The sequence below is a fragment of the Gymnoscopelus microlampas genome (genome assembly GCF_963454915.1).
Source record: "Gymnoscopelus microlampas genome assembly, chromosome: 18".
NCBI classification, from domain to species: domain Eukaryota; kingdom Metazoa; phylum Chordata; class Actinopteri; order Myctophiformes; family Myctophidae; genus Gymnoscopelus; species Gymnoscopelus microlampas.
The window spans coordinates 45,704,238-45,717,684 of NC_139955.1; the positions used below are offsets into that span (position 1 = coordinate 45,704,238).

At 40.3% G+C, this 13,447-nt stretch overlaps 1 protein-coding gene across 1 annotated transcript; it reads right to left on the reverse strand.

Moving 5' to 3' along the window:
- Positions 1-256: 256 nt before the first annotated feature.
- Positions 257-11,805, reverse strand: LOC311065633 (uncharacterized protein). The gene is made up of 7 exons (XM_084086074.1): positions 11,502-11,805; positions 9,765-9,931; positions 8,666-8,871; positions 5,797-5,829; positions 4,338-4,410; positions 3,807-3,962; positions 257-2,002 (listed from the first exon to the last, which is right to left on the reverse strand). Exons 1-7 carry the CDS (start codon positions 11,720-11,722, stop codon positions 987-989), a joined length of 1,872 nt encoding a protein of 623 aa, XP_083942200.1. The 5' UTR covers positions 11,723-11,805; the 3' UTR covers positions 257-986.
- Between the last annotated feature and the right edge of the window lie 1,642 nt (positions 11,806-13,447).

Sequence of the window (13,447 nt, forward strand, 5' to 3'; positions counted from 1 at the left end):
AAAAGAAAATATTTCACCGGAAGGAAAACTTGTTTTTGGTTGCTCCACAGTGCCCTCTACAGATCTGGTCAATGGAATTTTTGTATTGACCAGATTTTTCCCTTTTCCTTGTACAAGCGCAGAGCCCAGCGCCTGATAGGAGCGTTAGAGAGAACTCACTAACGTTCTGGACCAGGGTTAGGCGATACGAGCCCTAACACACCCTTCACCAACCCCCCTAGTCCATGAGCCAGACAAGATTTCATTATCGAAAGAGTGGGCAAAACCAAACCTATATTAAATTGTTCATAGGGTCAATACGAGTAAATAAATATATGATAACCTCTCCACAGGAGCAGCTTTTTCATGGTTATCACACATTTTGTTATTTTCCCCATACGTACATGACAGGTGAAAAAATGACAACATTTAAAAAAGAGTTATCATAATGAAACTTCCTGAGTTGATTACTTACATGAAGACAATGATTTATCGTATTACAAGTTTTCTGAAATTGTATATTTCAATATGCAAATTAGGCATTTAGTCCATGAGCTTGAGCCACAAAATTGAGCCAGATATTGAATATTCCATCGTTAAAAACCTTTGACTCCAACATCTTAACAAAATGAAATAAGTATGTTGACTCTGGCTTTGTCCAATGTTCCAATGTTGATTCAGGAAAGGTATGCAAATTTGGGCATATTTTCCTAATGCCTAATTTGCATATTTAAATATACGATTTCAGAAAACTTGTAATACGATAAATCATTGTCTTCATGTAAGTAATCAACTCAGGAAGTTTCATTATGATAACTCTTTTTTAAACAAAATGTGTGATAACCATGAAAAAGCTACTCCTGTGGAGAGGTTATCATATATTTATTTGCTCGTATTGACCCTATGAACAATTTAATATAGGTTTGGTTTTGCCCACTCTTTCGATAATCATTGCTCAATTTTGGGGCTCTGGCTCATGGACTACCCCTTTGAGGTGTGCATCATCATCAGCCTTCCCCTAAAAGCTCAACCCCACCGGTATGAATGATCATGTGCCTCTTCAGATAAGATTGTTTACTGAATCTTTTTTTGCACACCGCACAGGGCAGGGACTTCTCCCCCGTGTGAATCATCATGTGCTTCTTCAGGTCGCTCCATTGACAACAGCCCTGGTTGCACACGGTGCAGTGGAAGGTGTAGTCCCCCGTGTGGATCATCATGTGCAGCTTCAGGTTGAGTTTTTTGGGGAACCTCTTATCGCACACGGCGCACTGAAAGGGCTTCTCGCCCGTGTGGATCCTCGCGTGCGTTTTGAGCGCGCCGCTCACCTGAAACCCTCTGCCGCAGACTTTACAGGTAAAGGGCTTCTCCCCTGTGTGAGCCCTCGTGTGTCTGTCCAGGAATCCCTTTGTAAAAAAACCTTTCCCACAAATCTCACAGATAAAGGTGAAGGGCTTCACGCCCGTATGAGTCATCATGTGCGTCGTCAGTCTATTCCTAGCTATGCAGCCTTTGCCACACACTGTACAAGTGAAGGGCTTTTCCCCCGTATGAGTCATCACGTGTGTTTTTAGTCCACTCCTGTCTACACAGCCTTTGCCACAAACTGTACAAGTAAAGGGGTATTTCCCTGTGTGAATGATCGCGTGCTTCCTCAGATTTCCCCTTGCATTAAACACTCTGTCACAAACTGTACAAGTGAAGCTTTTCTTCTCGTCGGCATCTTCTCTCTTGTCTGCGAGTAATGTCACCATTGGCCCATCTGGTCCCTGGAGTAGCTTTCCCCGTTCTCCTTTGTTCTGTGGAGGCTTTGGTTCCTCCTGGACCGGACTGGGTCTTCTCTCCTGCCGTTCCCCTTTGTTCTGTGGAGGTTCTGGTTCCTCCTCCTGGACCAGACTGGGGCTTCTCTCCTGCCGTTCCTCTTTGTTCTGTGGAGGTTCTGGTTCCTCCTGTACCGGACTGGGGCTTCTCTCCTGCAATTCAGGTGCAACCTCCTCTTTAGACACGGGACGGTGCGGGACATCTAGGCAAAAAAGTGATAGAAAACCATTAAATGTTTGAACATTACATTTTTTCCATGCAGTGTTTTACTCTTTTGTACATGTGGTCGTCAGGAGAACTTACCACTGTAAACAAATGCTCCATTTCTAAACTGCAAATTGAACTCAATGTCATCCCCAACGGCTATTTCAACTCCTACCGTCTCACAAACGGTTTCACAGCCTCACTGAAGGCTCAGAGACAGTTATATCCCCCAGACAACAATGAACACTCAAGGCCCGTCAACGAGGCAGCTGTTGACGCCACAATCACACATAACCAGGGTCCTGGTTGTAGTGTATTATAAGGTGACTCTCCACCAAACAGACTACTTCAGAACACAACAGACTGGCAGTCTGTTCGCAAAAGTTGGCATTTAGTTCAGCACAAACTGTCGGCCGATGTGCACATTGTTGTGCTAATGCCTTAGAGCTGGCAGCACTGGCCTGCAAGATCCTGCCAGTGTTGCCAGGTTAACAAACTACTGGTTTAGAAGGCATTTGAAATACCTTAAAAGAATCTCCATCTACCTACCTACCTACCAACCTACCTACATACATATAAACTGCCCACAAAAAGTTTGGAAACTTAACTTCGGTCGATTATTGCTTCCCTTCAATATTACCAATTGGTATTGTGTTTTATATAATTTTTAGCGTTGATTAGTCACCTGTACAGCTTGTAAGGATCGGGCATTCGTGGAATGAGCAATACAGCTAAACGTGTGGGTAGCGCCCCCAGAAATGTTGCCAAAATCCCCCAGTATGCTTCTGTTGGTAATCACTCTAGTTTTGAGCGACCTGTCAGCACACACCTGCTGAGAGGTGTGTGACTCGCACAGGTGTGTGACTGGCACCTGAACATGGGTTCTGCAACTTTGTTGGGTTTGTGTTGATGCTCCAAGCAGTAACACGGCCCCCATGGAAAGATGTCACGTTTGTCCCTTCAGGATAAGGCCCGTGCAACAGGGAAAGTGGAAGCTGGTGTTCCGTTATGCAGAGTGGTAGCATTATTTGGTATCCTGAAGGGACAAACGTGACATCTTTCCATGGGGGCAGTGTTGCTGCTTAGAGCATCAACACAAACTCAACAAAGTTGCGTGTTGGGGGAATACGCATATTGGGGGATTTTGGCACATTTTTGGGGGGCGCAGCCTACACGTTTAGCTGTGTTGCTCATTCCACGAATGCCGATCCTTACAAGCTATGTATATATAAATCAGGGGGGTCCCCAGATGACAGTGAAGTCACAATTTAAGGACTTTTAAGATATTTTTAATACCTCAAGAAAGAAAAGAAAAACACCATTACTGCATAAAAACTAATCAACAAACTATACTACAAAAACATTGCCCAAATTGTCAAATAATATTAAACAGAGGTACTATCTTTTTTAAAATAGCCAATCTACAAGCAAGGTGTTGTGAGCTTGTAGATCGGCTATTTAAAAATAAATAACAAGCTTGTAGATCTGCTATTTTCACATTATGTTATATGTGGAACAGAGTCAAACAAAATAAATGCCTCAACTCCTACATTCCAAGTGCTTCTCAGGGTGGGGGTCCCTGTTCAAATATGATTGTTTTGAGGGGTCCCCAGTTTACACAAAAGATGCTTTAGAAAGTGGCAATGAGATGTAAAAAAGCACAATAAAACAACGTTAAACAGGATTTGTGAGTGATAACTTTCTAATGATAGCTAGATAAGTATATCATATATATGATTATGATATATTACTGAAAGGTTGATAAGATGATGAGACAAAAAGCAAGAAAGCATGAAACTTACTGAGATCCAGGTGGTCTTCAATTTCAACAATTTCAAAAAGTTCCTGATTAATAGAAATGGTCCTGGCAGGCACTGGAGAACTCATCTTCACCTGCAGACTGGACTCCACAGACTGAGAACTCATCTTCACCTGCAGACTGGACTCAACAGACTGGTCTGGAAATAAGGAATAGAATAAAGACTTCAATAATTACTTTGGAGTTTACAAAGGTACTAGTGGAGTTATGTCGCAAGGCTACAAGATAGAAGATACACATACAGACAGAAAGACACGTCTGAATCAATCTCAGAACCTTCACCTAAGCATAAGTAATTGAATGCAAACAACACTAGGCATAACACAATGATTGCAGCACAGTAGAACAATAATATGGCTAGGAACGATGCCTCACGGATGAGCCGGTGTGGAGACATAACGCTAACAGCTAAAGCTACAGTACGCAGTAAGTGTGGGATTAGCAAGAAAGTGGGTAAAATATGGAAAGCATTAAAAGAATAAAGATAAATTAAACAATAAAACCAAGCACATACCAAGACTGTGCGACTTGGTGTCTGGTTCCAACCCGGTGGCTTGCATCGGTTCAACAGAGGCTGGTTCCTGGGGCTGCACGCAACGTGAAATCAAAACATCACAATTAATGTCATTATGATTTGCTACAACACAGACCCTTATCCTAAAAGCCAGTGTGCTGACAACACTGGGGCTACAGTGCAGTGTTGATTTTGACAGCAAATTTGGATTTAGTTTTAGTCATAGTCTTTTGAATAAAATTCCATTTAGTTTTAGTCATATTTTAGTCATCTGAAACGTTTTAGTTTTTGTCTAGTTGTAGCTGTCTTGATATCATAAGATTTATAGTCGACTAAATCTACAGTTGATTTAGTCGACTAAAATGTATTTTGGCGGTGCCTTGATGGCGTCTTAATGGCTTGCATTGGATTTTACACTTGGTTGCATGCAGAAAATAGCAGATCTACAAGCTCAAAGTGCGTCACAGCACGACACTGTGTGCTTGTAGATCTGCTATTTTCAGAGCACAACCAAACATAAAATGACTTGTCTTTTAGTTCTACTGGATCTCTTCTCCACTAGTCCCTCACTAACATTTTAGTCTAGTTTTTATTTGTTGACGAAATTGTCAATATATTTAGTTTTAGTCATCATACTACTAAGCTTACTTATAGCAGGGCTTCTCAAAGTGGGTGCCGCGGCACCCTAGGGTGCCTTGACGCAAGTCCAGGGGTGCCTCAGAATACTTTGATAATACTTGGAATTTATCAAGGTCACTTCAGTTTAACCACTTAGACCTTCTAAGTGGTTAGCCTACAGTACTCAAAGTCTCTCCACCAAAAATAGCAGATCTACAAGCTCACAACGCGTCACAACGTGACACATTGTGAGCTTGTAGATCTGCTATTTTTTATGAATGTTCCCCCAGAATAGGAATGCTGGGATTTAAGTGGTTAAACGCCAAGTATAAAAGTTATTTTCAGTCTTTCCTAAATAATGGAAACAAGTATTCTCTCCAATTTTCCTCGTGACATACTGTATCTTTGGGGGAAAGATTCACATATTTACGTACCGTTAATATGACAAAAGGTGCCGTGGATGAAAAGGTTATTTACAGGGGTGACCTGAGCCAAAAATGTTTGAGAACCACTGACTTATATATACAAGTGCAAGTAGTGAAATGTTCTTGGGAACCTGTTCCGCAGAACAGTAACAGAACAATATAACACAAGATAATGGTACATTCAAAATAAATGTAATAATACTGGATGAAATATGAAATAAAGATATGTAGAGCAGTATTTATGATAAAGCTCTTAAAGACAGATATCTTATTAGCAGCATTGTCAACAACGTGCAAAAGCAGACGCATAATTTAGCCTACACCGTGAATATATAAACTAATAAAAAAACATACAAGATGCAAAATGAAAACATAATTAGCATTGGGCTACAACATCTTTTAGATAGGCTACTCACCTCAGTGAAACCTAGCCCGGACACCAGACGAATCTGCCAGTGCAAAAAAAACAAAACAAGATTTGACATGAAATGTCATTACAGCTTGCCACATTATTATTATTATTTATCCCCCATAGAAAATGACTAGCCTGGTAAACCCTCCCTCCGGATATCTCATTTCCATTTGATTTCAGGAGTGAGTCTGGCCTGAACCGCCTTTCTGCAATATTCGCTCTGTACGCCGAACTGAAGGGCCTATCAGCGTCGTCGCACATCATTCTGTGATTGACAGCGACAGTTGGCCAATCAGGTGGCGAGTTCGAGTGAGCCCGAATGAAGCCGAGTGCAGCCTGACTGGGGCCGACAAAAGACGAACGGCAGCCATTGTTGTTTCTGCGAGTGCCGTCACTTCTTATTTTCGGTTTTAAAACGGTCTCAAACTTCTTTTTTGAGGCACGGAATTTACTATTAAGATATCGTTTGGATAGAATTTAGTTGTTTAACTTCATATATGTGGTCAATTAATCATGACAGAGCCTATTTAAAAATATAAATTTAGAGAACCGGCAGGGGCAGGGAGTGACACGCATGTATCCCAATAAGGCAACCTATTTTGGGCATGGCCGTCCCAAAAGTCCCGTTGCGTCACATAGTCTGGAGGTCGTCAAAATGAACTGCTGATTGGCTGAAGGGGAAAAACGATCATTGGTTGAAGGGGTTGTCAGTCAACGGTATTACTCCCGCCCAACTCCAGCCCACAGCCAATATTGCAGAAAGGCGGTTCAGGCCAGACTCACTCCTGAAATCAAATAGAAATGAGATTTCCGGAGGGAGGGTTTACCAGGCTAGAAAATGACTGCATGTGTTTTAAAAACAGGTCAGCATCGTTTATGTCCACAAGAGGGCGCTTATCGTCAAATTATTGTCAAGAAAAACAGTGATTTATTTTCTGTCCTCTGACAAATTTAAAGTGGGCTAGTTTCAGCATCATGTTCAATGTACATGTGACATTTAGCGCAAACAAATGTATTATACACTACAGCCTTTAGACTACTGATAACAAAAGGTCAAAAATACAGTTACTGGGCTGAATAGAGAGATGCCATTAAAGGAATACATTTTTTTCCTATTGATTAGTCTCCCCATGGAGACTTGAATTAATGGATATTTGTTTTATTTTTGTCGCATTCCTAAGCCAATACTTTGATGACCAACATCGAAATTAAATATTTCCAACAGATTGTGATTGTCCATACACATTTCTTCTTCTTTTGAAATATTTTCAGGACATAGTAATAATAGCCCACCTATCTACCAGACTCCCTCCCCTGTCAGAGTTGAGAGTTTGAATGAATGTAGAAGCAGCATGTAATTTGCATACAGATGTGAGGGGACTTCATTTAATTGACTACATTCATTTTTTTTATATATATATTTTTATTTTAAACCAAAAATCCTCTCTCTCCTGTGTGCCAGTGATTATCCTCCCCTGTGCCAATGTTGGCACCCGTGCCTATAGAGACACACGGCCGGAAGCGGAAGGCCTACAAATTCACGCCCACTTTTGAGATAGCGCCGCTACTCGGGGTCCGTTAGAACGATGAACTGCAGCTCTCAATGCATTCCCTATGAGAGGATATGAGAGTTAGCCTACTTTTAAAATATTCCTACATTAACTGGAGACGATATTGATTTAAATAAAAATATGTTTCCAAATGTATGGAGTGTCTTTGTCAACATATCTTCTTGTTTTCTTAATAGTTGATGTGTTTCACATTTAATTTGCCACTTTAACAAGTTACCCATAATGTTAACACAGCAGAGGGTAGACGGCAGACAGACAAGTTGTCGCATTTCAGTGACATCACTGCCTTTACGAGCGCTGACCAGTGGTGCACCCACTGTAGAGACAGGACAGGCGGTCGCTTGCCCAAAAATTGCATGCTTAATGTCCTCAAAGTCACGCATCCAACGAGCTTTGAACTGAGCAGATTGGACCTTCTGTTCCAGAGATAATGACCAAAACATATGCGTCCGTGACGTATATACCATGCGACCACTTAAACTCTAAATCTCCGATGCTAGCGGTTTTGACATACTGATGGAGTATATTATAGTATATTGTGGGTTGTATATCGAGATAACAGATATGGGACATTAAAAAGGATAAATTAAACAAATGGGACAGTTTATTAGAACACAAAAAAAGTCGCTACAGCCTCAGTCAGTAGTTAACCAGTGAAATTACTGTATTTTACAATGCCTCTCATAGAGATTGCATTGAGAGCTGCAGTTCATCGTTCTAACGGACCTCGAGTAGCGGCACTGTGTCAAAAGTGGACGTGAATTTGTAGGCCTTCCGCTCCCGGTCGTGTGTCTCTATTGTGCCTAAGGTTGCCTACCCCTGAATCACAAGCTTAAATGTGAACTTTGAAGTACCCATTAGCCTACACATGCTAATAATCACTCTATAGGGCACCCGAGTACATTATTCATTATGAAGTATAGGAGCTTCATTGTTTAGTGCCACTTTAACCCATTAAGACCTGGAATGCATCTGTGTCATCTTTTTATTTGAACTAAAAAGCATTATTTTACACTTTGGCTATTCAAAAATAGCAGACACACAAGCTCAATACGGCGGTACCGAGTGCCGCGCTACGAGCTTGTAGATCTGCTATTTTTTTTAAATCATGACAATGTGATTTGAGTTAAAAATGTTTGCTTTAAAAAATATAAGATTTGCACACATTTTCACGATTTTTCAAAAAGTGCCACGCTGTGAGAGCTTGTATTATCTGCTATTTTTGAATAGGCAAAAAAAAAATCTAAAATGACACAGATGCGTTCCCGGTCTTAAAGGGTTCACGGGTTAAAACAATCTTACCTCAGTGATACTGGGCCGTGTGGAGGTTGATGTGGTAGAAGCAGGACTTGGCGGCTTTGGACATATTCTTTTTAAAGTCCTCTGCGTTTTGGATGGCATCACTCGGGCCTTTTTAGCCGAACATTCAGACGATGAACCATGGCTAGACGGCGGCGATGCCGAGGTAGCCGCCGCCGCTGCTGGATTCGAACCGGTGTTGGCAGATTCTGAGAGAGAAATAAGCAACCAGGTCTATGAAAACAAGCCCCAAAGAAGCGACTATATATAGGCCACATGAGCACTTTAAACCTGTATGCATTGGATATTTGAAAATAGCCGATCTACAAGTACGCACGTGTAGATCTGCTATTTTCAAACAAATCCTGGGAAAAGGGTGAAAATATTTAAACATTTTAAAAATATTTTAACAACACACATCTTGTATAGGGGTAAAATATGTTCAGATGGGGGGGTCTGCAGACAAATACATATGAATGTGGGGGTCCTTGACATGAAAATGTTTGAGAATCACTGGTTTAAACAACATTTAGGAAAGAAGCCCAAATAAACAACTACACTTTAGAAACAAGCCCAACTGTCTGGCCCAAAAAGAACTTCGCGCATGCATGCATGCATGCATGCGCGAAGTGTCCTCTTTTTGGGAATTTAGTATATGGTCACCCTAAACTAAAGTTTTCAAATAATTGTAGTGGAGTAAAAAGTACAACACGTGTCTCTGTGATTTAATGGAGTAAAAGTATTGGAATTTGGAAATTTGGAGAAAAAAAATACCTCCAAATTGTACTTAGTTTATTTTATTATAATTATTATTATTATTTCTTGTTTTAATTGTTACACTTACTCATTTTGTTCTGTTTTACTGTGCTTAACATAGTAAGTTTAAAACCCTCATACCATGCAAATGTTATATGTACACAGAGATAAAGGGGAAAAAAGCAAAACAAAAGGGAATACAAATGTACTCTGTAACCATGCACTTATAATTTTCCCTATTAAAAATAGTAAACAAAAAAAACGTATACAGTACTTGAGTGCATGTAATCAGTTACTTTCCACCCACTGTGAAGACCCCTGGGAATAAAGAATAAAAGATTCAAACCATGGCTAGACGATGATGATGATGATGATGATGGCGATGATCCCGAGGCGGCCGAAACTGACGCTGCGGGTTGGGATGCAGCAGCAGCCGGTGTAACCGGACCGGTGTAACCGGACCTCTTCTCGTCCTCTTCCCATCTCCTGAAGGCCGGTAGAGCGCTCTCTAACCTGATTGATTGATTGAATACTTTATTTAGAAAAGACATGGAAACAGTACATGGAAGTACAGTTCACAATACAAGGTCCTCTAAGCTGGATCGCTCATAAAAGCACAATGGCTTATTTAAAATGAGATCCTAACGCACTCAAATCATGATGACATTTAAGAGACAGACAGATATACATTACTATGCAGAACGTCATACAATCAGCTTACAGGTTACTGGTATGAAAAACAAGAAATATGTGGGGGGTAGGTTAAGACTTTGACAGGGGCCAGTTTGGAATTGCAGCCTCCTGAAGGTGTTTTTTTAGGGCACTTTTGAAAGTGAGTAGGGTTTTACACTCCTTTAGGTAGGGCATTCCACATTTTTGTTGCAAAGCATGAGAACGAGTTCATTCCCTTATTTGTGCCAAATCTGGGTATTGATTGATGTACTTTATTTATATTAGTAAGACATGAGAACAACAGTACATGGAAGTACAAACTGGGAGACTCATTAAGCACTGAGCTTGTTTAAGATGAGATCCCCATGCAAACAAATCATGATGACATATAAGAGACAGACAGATATACACACTACAATACAGAATGTCATACAATCAGTTTACAGGGTTGGACATGATCAGTGGAGTTACCTCTGGTGTTGTGATATGATACTATAAAACATACATTAACCACTTTAGCCCTATTTTATACATAGGCTATTTGAAAATAGCCGATCTACAAGCTCACAACGCGACGCGATGCGACGCGTTGTGAGCTTGTAGATCTGCTATTTTCAAACATTGTTGTGCTTTTACTTTTGATATTTTAAGTACATTGCCAATACTTTTGTGCTTTTAATCAAGTAAATTTAGAATTCTGATACTTTTACTTAAGTAAAATATCTGAGTACTTTTTCCCACCACTGTACATGGGTATCCCAATGTTGTGGTGTATCTTGTAGACGACCAGGCCCAATGCAAGTTGCTGTACTCTGTCCTCAAGCAGAATGAACCTACCTCTTGACCAGGCTGTCACATTTAACACAGAATGAACCTACCTCTTGACCAGGCTGTCACATTTAACACAGATTGAACCTACCTCTTGACCAGGCTGTCACATTTAACACAGATTGAACCTACCTCTTGATCAGACTGTCACATTTAACACAGAATGAACCTACCTCTTGATCAGGCTGTCACATTTAACACAGATTGAACCTACCTCTTGATCAGGCTGTCACATTTAACACAGAATGAACCTACCTCTTGATCAGGCTGTCACATTTAACACAGAATGAACCTACCTCTTGATCAGGCTGTCACATTTAACACAGAATGAACCTACCTCTTGATCAGGCTGTCACATTTAACACAGAATGAACCTACCTCTTGATCAGGCTGTCACATTTAACACAGATTGAACCTACCTCTTGATCAGGCTGTCACATTTAACACAGATTGAACCTACCTCTTGATCAGGCTGTCACATTTAACACAGATTGAACCTACCTCTTGACCAGGCTGTCACATTTAACACAGATTGAACCTACCTCTTGACCAGGCTGTCACATTTAACACAGATTGAACCTACCTCTTGATCAGGCTGTCACATTTAACACAGGAGCGGAAGGATCTGTCCAGGCGGTTGGTCAGAGTCAGGCCCAGGGCGCGGAGTCTCTCGAAGATGTTTTTCTCCCCGTTTGACTCCGTTTTACTCGTTTTCTCAAAGACTAACTTGGAGTGAGTGATTTTACCAACGTCGTTCCTCAAGCGGTCGTTGCAGAAACGACAATAGTCGTTGATTAAAGCCATTTCTCTGTGTCTCCGTTCTTTATAATAATAATAATCGTTAATAATCAACCGTTCTTCTCTAAAGTCTTCTTTTACGCGCCGAGTCCACCAGGCTGGCTTTGTTTACAACTTCACTTCACTTCACTTCCGGCGCTTGTGTGTGACGTAGCAGAGCAGTGTTGCCAGATTGTGTGACAGAAATAAGCAACCAAGTCTATGAAAACACTTTATCTATCTACCAAGCTCACAACGCATTGCATCTCTGAGCTTGTAGATCTGCTATTTAGAAAAAATGAATAATCTTAAAATAAAATGTGGATTATTTGGAATATGTTTTGATCTAACACAAATCTGGTATGCTCCCTGGCACTAAACATTGTCAGATGGGGGGTTAGGGGTCCAATCCATCCATGTCATGATATGAAGATATTTGAGTATCTCTGGTTTAAACAATAATTTAAAAAATGTGGAAGCAAGCCTAAATAATCAACTACACTTTAGAAATAAGCCCCAAAATAACGCAACTACCAATATTTACAAGCGACTATTTACAAGGGAAAAAATGCCCAAAAAGTCCCTTATAGTAAGCAGACCTGGCAACACTAGTTACGTTACGTAGCAGGCTGCAGTGTGGACGCCGCAAGGCGTATTACTGCCCTCTACTGGCCTGGTTGTCAGCGTTGCCATGTCTGCTTGTTTTTCTGTGAAGTTGCTTGTTTGATTATGATTGAGGTTTCAGGTTTTTAGGACTTAATTGTTTCTAAAGTGTTGTTGTTTCTTCCAAATAAACAACTAAACTTTAGAAACAAGACCAAATAATACAATATAACTTATACAATCTGTATGGTAGATTATGTTAATACAATATAATGTATACAATCTGTATGGTAGAGTATGTTAATACAATATAATTTATACAATCTGTATGGTAGATTATGTTAATACAATATAACTTATACAATCTGTATGGTAGAGTATGTTAATACAATATAACGTATACAATCTGTATGGTAGAGTATGTTAATACAATATAATTTGTACAATCTGTATGGTAGAGTATGTTAATACAAAATAACGAGACTTTTAGATCCTGTGTCTAGGTTGGACACGACCGTTGTTACAATCCTGTTTCTGGTTTGACACAAAGTTTGACCGGAGGTTAAAATGTCAGCACTTGTGTAGGAGACCGGGGTTCAAATCCGGGGTGGAACAGAATAGGGAAGTTACAAAGTGCAGCTCTTCAGCCCTGAATGATTGTACTGAAACAGGTTTCATTGGCTTTGCCTCATGCCTTGAACCCATTTAGACCTGTGGCTGATTTAAATAGAATGCCTTCTAAATCCTAACAGTTCTGAAAAGGTTTTTCAGAAAACTGTTAGGATTTAGAAGGTAATTTATGTTGCTATGGCTAAAATCTAAAATGACACATGATGCTTTCCCAGACTGAATGGGATTCTCACTTCCAAAAACAAGTAGCCTAATAAATTGTTTCAGATGTCTTTTTCTTTTTCTTTTCTTTACTGTTGTTTGTTTAGACAAATGTTTGGCACTACTGTAATTGATGTTGAATCGTGGAAACGCTCGCACAACCATCTTAAGATCAAAATATAGATCAAAAAAATACTTGTTCAAGCGTTTTCCACAGTTTCCTCAATCATGAAACTTGCTTACAACCAGTAAGACTCCCTAATCGGGAGATAAGCGACCGTAGGTCACATGTATACAGAAGAGGGCTGTAACGGCGAT

Excerpts from the sequence above, each read along its gene's own strand:
- LOC311065633 (XM_084086074.1), bottom strand. The coding sequence starts at position 11,722 with ATGGCTTTAATCAACGACTATTGTCGTTTCTGCAACGACCGCTTGAGG. Across the intron at positions 8,872-9,764 it reads ATCATCATCGTCTAGCCATG|AATCTGCCAACACCGGTTCG; the intron begins GTTTGAATCTTT and ends TTTCTCTCTCAG. Across the intron at positions 4,411-5,796 it reads CCGGGCTAGGTTTCACTGAG|CCCCAGGAACCAGCCTCTGT; the intron begins GTGAGTAGCCTA and ends CGTTGCGTGCAG.